Consider the following 8,655-nt stretch of genomic DNA (forward strand, 5'->3'; position numbering starts at 1 on the left):
GTTTTCTTAAGCTAAATAGCTGGGGCTTATTCAGACTATCTCTCACTTTTCTTTCTCTGGGTAGTGGATTATAATCCTCTGGTTAAATGAAGGCTGTTTCTAAAAAGAAAACGTACTAGTGCGGCTAGCATTAAGATTCTGGTGCGACATGCATGGCAAAATAATGTCAGATCGACCACGAGGAGCCAATAGAAGTAGGATTTGAGTACATGAATACCAGAATCAAATTTAATCAGCTCAAAAGAACCTCGTGGACCCAGCAAGATTATATGCCAATTCTTGTAATTGTATTATGTGTCATGCACTAAATAAACGGTTTCGTGGTTGATCTCAACAGCTCAACAAACTGTGACTAGACAAGACGAGAAACAAATTGTGTAAGTCAACCATTAAAAAAAAACAAAAGCTATATGTGAGATAATATGAGACCATTAAATTGATATTTAATAAAATGGCGTGAGGTTATGAGCCCGGAGCTTGTCTTACTCTGCCGACCAAGAAGCTCAATTTGTATTATTCTTAGCATTAACGGAACCGCAACGCGGGCCTAATGACAACCCCCATCTCACCAACCTTGTTAGAGCTTGCTCTATGTAAGTGCACAAGCTTGATTTCGCCACTCAAACAACAAGAAAGATTGCATATCCATCATAACTAGAAATGGAGAACTTCCATATCCTTCTCTCGTTCTCTCTTCTGTCTTTGCTTATCTCACCACGCACAGCAACTGCGCAGCTGAGTCCGAACTACTACGCCAACATCTGTCCCAATGTCGAATCCATTGTGCGCGGAGTAGTTGCTCAGAAGATGAATCAGAGTCCAATCGCGGCGCCTGCTAGCCTTAGACTCTTGTTCCATGACTGCTTTGTTAGAGTTAGTGAATCTTGGAAACCCTACCTTTATGTTTCTATTGTTTTCACTACGTACTTCTATCGATCGTTTCAAGGTTGATGAGATGATGACATGCAGGGTTGTGATGCGTCAATTATGCTCATCTCGCCGGTGGGAGACGACGAGAGGAGCAGCCCCGATGATATGACGCTCAAACCAGAAGGGTATGATGTAATAATATCAGTTAAGGCAGCTTTGGACAGTAATCCTCAGTGCAGGAACAATGTGTCTTGTGCTGATATAATTGCCATGGCAGCTAGAGATGCCATCTTCCTGGTGATTAATATCTATGCTACTCCAGAAATAAACATTTTATTACCTAAGATTATGAATATACCATGATGACATACATGTGTCGCAGAGCGGAGGACCGCTCTATACCGTGGAACTTGGGAGGTATGATGGCAAGATATCCACGAAATCCAGCGTTGTTCTCCCTCAACCTGACGCTAATTTGGATCTGCTTACTTCCACGTTTGCCAAATTTGGCCTAACGCAGACCGATATGATTGCTCTATCAGGTAGGATTAACACATGCAATAATAACATGTGAGATTTTTCCCATGAAAGTGTACTTGAAATAGACATGCATCCAGTGTATATTACAACTACAAATTCTTGGGTGGCGTAGCCCTAGTAGTAATGAGAGATGTGCATGGCAGTAAAATATTTCATGAAGATGATCAAGAAGAATACCAATAACTTGTTCGTTTGTCTATGATAGGGGCTCATACCATCGGTGCCGCCGGTTGCCGTAGCTTCTACAATCGGCTCTATAATTATTCACCAAACCAACCAACGGACCCCTCCATGAACCCTGGATTTGCCCAACAGCTACAACAGAGATGTCCAAGATTTTTTAGACCTTCTGATTTTGCCTTCTTAGATACAACAACTTCTCGCACGTTTGACAATATTTACTACCAGAATCTCCAGCGAAGAATGGGTTTGCTTGGCTCCGACCAAGTCCTATTCACCGACCTACGGTCAGCCAACACTGTCAACAAATTTGCTTCTAACCAAAACGAATTCTTCAGTGCATTTGTGAACGCCATAACGAAGATGGGGAGGATCGGAGTGAAGACTGCTGTAGAGGGAGAGATTCGACGTGATTGCAGATTTGTAAACTAGATTGGACGTGCAGCTATCGCAGCAGGAGAATAATTAGTCTTGTTTGGATTTGAAGTTTATTTATTTCACAATCTATATATGTACTTGTTTTATGTATGTTGAATCTATATAAGCTTTGTAAATCCTTTCATTTTGTCAGGAAGTTTCAATTTCATGAATGTAATTAATTTATTAAATAAATATCACTACAATTGTTTGCACTCGTTCTTGTCTTCCGTATTATTCTTGTTCATTTTCAGATTTTATCAAATAGCATCTACAAATATCATTAAAAGCATCGTTAAAATACTTCTGCAGGAAGGTTTAATTTAAACTAACATAATGTTGACAAATAAATTTTTGTAAATCAATTCAAAAACCCCTAGACACAAGTATGTATTTAAATACTAGGCAATGATATCACTCATTCGCTTAAGTAAAAGTCCGAAGAAATATTAAGAACGAAAGTAGAGATGAACGCCAAGATTTTAACGTGGAAAACCCTAACAGAAAAAAAACTACGGATCTAAATTCGGATCAAAACCAATCACTATGATAGTAGTAGTTACAAGACTGACTCACAAAACAACTCGTCTTACTGGCTAATAACTTTACTTGAGTACGTGTGAAATTTGTTTGCTTGAGTACTTGTGAACTTATGCTTGCTTGATAACTTGTGTTTGGATTATTATTCATTTCTAGTTATTTTCACTTGATCTTGGATTGGTATATTTTTATTTGCCGGGATTGATGTGCTAAATGTACTAGACTTGTTGAATGCTCATTTTGAATTCTTTGTAATATCTTGTAATCTAGATGTTTTATCACAAATTGCCAAAGGGGGAGATTGTTAGGTTTTTAATTGTTGGCAATTATGTACAAAATATTCTAAGTGTATTTTTATATGTATATGAGCTTTATACAAGTCTAGAAAATTTCTGGTTTGAAGAATTGCAAGATTAATAGAGAAAAGCTGGTTGAGTTCACATCGCGTTCACAAACGCGTTCAAACAAAGGTACTGTGTTCATACAAACCGAGAGCTGCATTCACAAACGCGTTCGAACGCGGGTACTACGTTCACACAAACTGAGAGCTGCGTTCACAAACGCATTCGAACGCAACCTGAAGAATTCAAGCTATCGTGTTCGAATGCACTTGGTCCCGTTCGAACGTACCTGAGATCAAGTCAGGCCGTTCGAACGCACCCAGGCCGCGTTCGAACGCACCAACGAAGTTTGGAAATCTTGGACTTTCGTGAGTACGGATAAGACTTGGATTTGGCTCTATCTTGGAGATCATATATAAGGATTGTGATGCCCTATCTTGAGGGTGGTTGAAGAAGCATTATTGAAGGAGACTTCTTAAGGCTACATCGGTTCTTCAACTATCAAGGTTCCACTTATCTACAAAACTTAATCTTTCATCTTAAGGGCTATCTAGATGAAAGATCAATCTCGAGGGTTACTGAGGTTGGACTTCAATCATGAGAAGTAGTGAATCGTGGGTTCTAGCGAGCAAGACTGATAAGAATAAAGTCGTTTGGATCGACGGGTTGTTTTGTGAGTCAGTCTTATAACTGCTACTATTCTAGTGATTGGTTTTGATCCGAGTTTGGATTTGTGATTTTTTTCCATTTGGGTTTTTCCACGTTAAAATCTTGACGTTCATCTCTGCTTTCGTTCCTAATATTTCTACAAATTTTTGCTTAAGCAAACGAGTGATATCATTGCCTAGTATTTAGATACATACTTGTGTCTAGGGTTTTTTCAATTGATATCAGAGCAGGTTCTCTCACCCTTTGAGAGAGATTAGATAGGCATTGATTTTCATAGAGATGGACCATCATCTATTAGACCTCCTATCCTAGATGGATCAAATTATAGATATTGGAAAACTAGGATGAGAGCTTACTTGAAGTCTATAGATAAACGAGTATGGTTTACAGTTGTGAACGGTTGGAGTCCACCAATGTAAATGGTGGATGATAAACTTGCTAATAAACTGATAGAGTCATCGGATAGGTCAGACTATGAAAAAGTTGGATGGAATAGCAAGGCAATAAATGCAACTTTTAGTTGTGTTTCCTCGAAAGAATTTAGAAGAATCTCTACTTGTGAGATAGCAAAATAAGCTTGGACGATCTTAGAAACTACTCACGAAGAAACTATGGCTGTAAAACTTCCTAAACTTCAGAGGTTGACTACTAGTTTTGAAACTCTACGTATGGAGGAGAATGAGACATTTGATGAGTTTTATGCAAAGATGAGTGATATAGTCAACTCCAATTTCAACCTAGGAGAGAAAATTCCTGAAAACAGAATTGTCCGTAAGATCCTTAGGTCTCTTCTAGAGAGGTTTCAGGCGAAAGTTACAGCTATTGAGGAAAGTAAGGACATCGATTCTATAAAGGTTGAATAATTGGTAGGAAATCTACAAACATTTGAATCCAGCCTTTCAAAACCGAGGAAGTCCAAAGGGATTGCCCTATCCACAGTTGAACAAAGTATAGAGGAGTCTGATGATGAAGGTGATTTAGATGTTGAGATCTTGGCCATGTTCGTCAAAAAGTTCAATAAATTCTTTTGGAAGCCAAACAAGTTGAATGCTGAAAAACTTGAGAAAAGCAAAGCATTTGTGAAAAAGAAGAATACTGCGAGTTCGAACACAAGTGTGAGCAACAACGGTGTCAAACAGAAAAATAAGAATTCTAAGAATAAATTTCGATATTTTGAATGTTCTGGTTTTGGACACATAGCACAAGAATGCCCTAATCGCCTTAAGAAGAAGGGTAAAGCTATGAAAGTTACTTGGGATGACTTAGATAAATCTAATGATGATTCTGGAAAAGACGAAGAAAACTTTATCGCTTTTGCCTCTTCTCTACTCAATATTGATTCCGTTGTTGATACTGATAGTACAGATGGTCAGGATATGTTACCAGCTGAGGAAGATGAATCTAAAATTCAAAAGGCATATAATGACCTGTACCTGGAGTCATTTAAACTCAAGAAAAACAATCTTAATCTACTTCAACGACTCAAGGTAATTGAACTAGAAAGAATTCAATTTGAGAAGAAGTACAAATTGGAACTTGAACGTGTCAAAGACCTTTCTGAGCAATTTGACAATGCAAAAAATAAAATGAAGGCTGATGAAATTGAACTAGAGCGACTGAATAAGGAAGTGACATTTCTGAAAGGGAAGAACAAACTTGACGAGATCCTAAAGACTCAGGTCTCTTCGTTTCTTCAGGTATACAAAATGAAGAATATCTGAAGTCATCAACTGTATTTACAAAGCAATCCTGGATGAATGCTTCTAAACTGAAGGTGAATCTACAAACTGGCGGATCGTCAACGGCACCAAAAGTAAACTTTAGTCACACTCCTCGACAAAAGGTGAGTAGAAAATGGTTTGTTCCGACATGCTATCATTGCGGCGTTCTAGGGCATATTTGACCTCATTGCAAATTTTTGCAAAAACCTAGAACTGCTTTTATTTATGGGATAAAAACAAAGGCCATATGGGTCAAGAAAAGTGATTTGAAATATTATGTTGTGCATACAGCTTTGAAAGCTTTAAATTCTGATTTGTGGTATTTAGATAGTGGCTCTTCAAGACATATGTCGGGTGACAAGTCGTTATTTTCTAATCTTGAAAAACATGAAGGGGAGTTGTGACATTCGGAGATGGTAATTCATCCAAGGTAATAGGTAAAAGAAAGGTAAGTTCTCTGGGGGTCCCTATTCTTAAAAATGTATTTATGTTAAGGGCTTGAAAGCAAATCTTGTGAGTATCAGTCAATTTTGTGATGAAGATTATGAGATAAAATTCTCCAAAAATGATTGTACTATTCTAGATCATGGTGGTAATGTTATATGTTATGGATCTAGAACATCTAATAATTGCTATGTTGTTGGAACGTCACATAAAGTAAAATATAACAGTGCCTCTTTCGACATTGCAGATCTTTGGCATCAACGTCTTGGACATGTGAATCACAAGGAATTATTTACTCTATCCAAACAAGAAGTGGTAAGAGGAATACCTAAGATGAAAGAAATGTCAAAAAGAGTGTGTAGTTCGTGTCAAATTGGAAAATAAACTAGGATTTCACACAAGAAAGTAAATGCAACTACCACCGACCGTGTGCTCCAATTAGTTCACATGGACTTGATGGATCTATTCGTATACTGCTTGCTATTGCTTGTCACTTAAAATTTAAATTGTTTCAAATGGATGTGAAAAGCGCTTTCTTGAATGGTACTCTGAATGAAGATGTTTATGTAGAACAACCGAAAGGGTTCGAAGATCAAAAATTTATTTCTCATGTGTTTAAACTCTGAAATGCCCTCTACGGGCTAAAACAAGCTCCAAGAGCTTGGTATGAGAAGTTGACCACTTTTTTAGTGGATACGGGGTTCACTCGAGAGGAAGTGGACAAGACATTCTTCATTAGATGGTCAAACAAGAGTTTAGTTGTGGCACAAATTTATGTGGATGACATTGTCTTCGGGGCAACGAGTCGATCATTAGCTAAGGAGTTTGTAGATCTTATGTATAGTTATTTTGAGATGAGCATGATGGGTGAGTTGAAGTTCTTTTTGGGACTTCAAATTACTTAGTTGGAAAGTGTGATATTTATCGCTCAAACCAAGTATGCTAAGGATCTTGTGACTAAATTCGGTTTAGAAAATGCAAAACATGCTAGAACTCCTATGAGTACAACTACCAAACTAGGTAAGGATATTTCAGGAAAAAGTGTTTATCAGACACTGTATAGGAGTATGATTGGTAGTCTTTTGCACTTAACTGCTAGTAGACCTGACATTGCATTTAGTGTCGGTGTGTGTGCTAAGTTTCAGTCTGAACATAAGGAGACATATTTGTTTGCTGTAAAACGTATTATAAAATACGTCGGTGGCACAGTTAACTTTGGTATCTGGTTTACGTATGACTCGGGAGCTATCATATCTGGATACACGGATTCTGATTGGGCAGGTTCATGTGATGATAGTAAAAGTACCTCAGGTGGATGTTTTTATATTGGAAATAATCTGGTTGCTTGGCACAGTACGAAACAAAACTCGATATCTTTATCTACTGCAAGGGCCGAGTACATTGCAGCGGGAAGTTGTTGTTCTCAGTTACTATGGATGAAACAGATGGTCAAAGATTACGACATTGAACAAGATACTATGTTGCTTTATTGTGACAACATGAGTGCTATTAATATATCAAAAAATCATGTTCAACACTCGCCTAAAAACATATTGATATCCGACATTATTTTATACGCGAGTTAGTTGAAGACAAAATAATAGCACTAGAACATGTTGAGACGGAGAAACAGTTGGGTGATCTATTTACAAAACCTTTGGATTTACAGAGATTTGAGTATCTTCGTACTTCTTTAGGAATTTGTGCTTTGGATTGATTTTCTTTTTATTTTGGTTTGCGTGTTTTCGTTTGCATGTTTCTTTTTTTTTATTTCTTTTCGTTTCTTTTTAGGTTTTCTTTACTCTGAAATTTTCTTTGGTTTTAGTTTCAGATTTGTCGAGAGTTTTTTTCATATAAAAAAAAAATTTGATGCACTCCTAGATTCAATAATATACTCTTGAGATATAAATATGATTTTTCTCTTGATTATGAGTTATTATAGTCAATTTTGTCATCTTGTAGTATATTGTATCATTTCTGATTTATTCACTCTCTCGACTTCTATGATAATTATACTGAAATTAATGCACTCATAACGTGTGTATATTGTTGAGTGAGCATGACATCATGAATTTTTTTTTAAATAGCTCACTATTGACATTGATTTGCACAGTTTGACCTCATGCTTAGTCATCACAAATGTGTTAATAAAAGATCAATGAAAAATGCTACAATGAGTTTGTGTGAAAGCCATCTTGTTTAGAGTCCAGTTTGACTCAGTACATTACTTGCAAATTAAATAAAATTCTTTGATGTTTGTGAATATCTTCTTGCACCTTGGTTGATATGTACTACAAGAAAAGAGCTACCTACTCATGTGTGAAAGCCATCATTGCACCTATATGGTTTATATATATAAAAAAAATATAGGAAAAATTCCTGTTCGATTATGGAGAATAAGTCGAAAAGTGCAAATTTAAATACTTAGTCGATTTGACTACTGTGTTGTATCATTGTTTAAATAGGAAAGTTTATTTAAGAAGAATGTTTCCTGTTATCTATGCTCACCTTGCATATGTATATTGTTATGATCAATCAAGATTAATTTAATTTTGAGTGATGCATTAGAATTAATTATAATATGCTTTTGATGATTTGATTGATCTGTGTATGACTTATTTCATTCGATTGTCATATTCTATGTCCTAAATCTATTTTGAATTTTTAGAGGTATATCTCCAAAAAGATTTTTTGATTTTTTCTTAGATTTTTACTTAAAAAAAAGGGGTGTTCAAATGCAAATTTTTGTGTTCGAACACGATGACTGGCGCGTTCGAACGCGCAGACTGGTGCGTTCGAACGCACTCGAGGATTCTTTATATATTGCGTCTGAACCCAAGGGTTTTCATCTTGCATCTTCCAAACCCTAGAAACCCTTTATTTTCTCCCTCTCAAATCTTCAAGATCTTGGTATTTTTCATCAAATTTCTCAC

General features: G+C 36.6%; 1 protein-coding gene across 1 annotated transcript; it reads left to right on the forward strand.

Annotated features, from left to right (window-relative positions):
• The first annotated feature begins 660 nt into the window (after nt 1–660).
• LOC140801779 (peroxidase 16-like) lies at nt 661–2,022 on the forward strand. The gene is made up of 4 exons (XM_073157063.1): nt 661–873; nt 970–1,167; nt 1,253–1,412; nt 1,616–2,022. The coding sequence occupies exons 1-4, from the start codon at nt 661–663 to the stop codon at nt 2,020–2,022; spliced, it is 978 nt and encodes a 325-aa protein (XP_073013164.1).
• The last annotated feature ends 6,633 nt before the right edge of the window (nt 2,023–8,655 follow it).

This window comes from Typha latifolia, chromosome 1, assembly GCF_019914945.1.
Source record: "Typha latifolia isolate L0001 chromosome 1, TyphaL0001v2, whole genome shotgun sequence".
NCBI lineage: Eukaryota > Viridiplantae > Streptophyta > Magnoliopsida > Poales > Typhaceae > Typha > Typha latifolia.

What these genes read in the sequence shown, in the direction of transcription:
- LOC140801779 (XM_073157063.1), top strand. Translation starts at nt 661, where the DNA reads ATGGAGAACTTCCATATCCTTCTCTCGTTCTCTCTTCTGTCTTTGCTT. An exon ending in TCCATGACTGCTTTGTTAGA is followed by an intron (nt 874 to 969) that starts GTTAGTGAATCT and finishes GATGACATGCAG; the next exon opens with GGTTGTGATGCGTCAATTAT. An exon ending in CGATATGATTGCTCTATCAG is followed by an intron (nt 1,413 to 1,615) that starts GTAGGATTAACA and finishes TGTCTATGATAG; the next exon opens with GGGCTCATACCATCGGTGCC.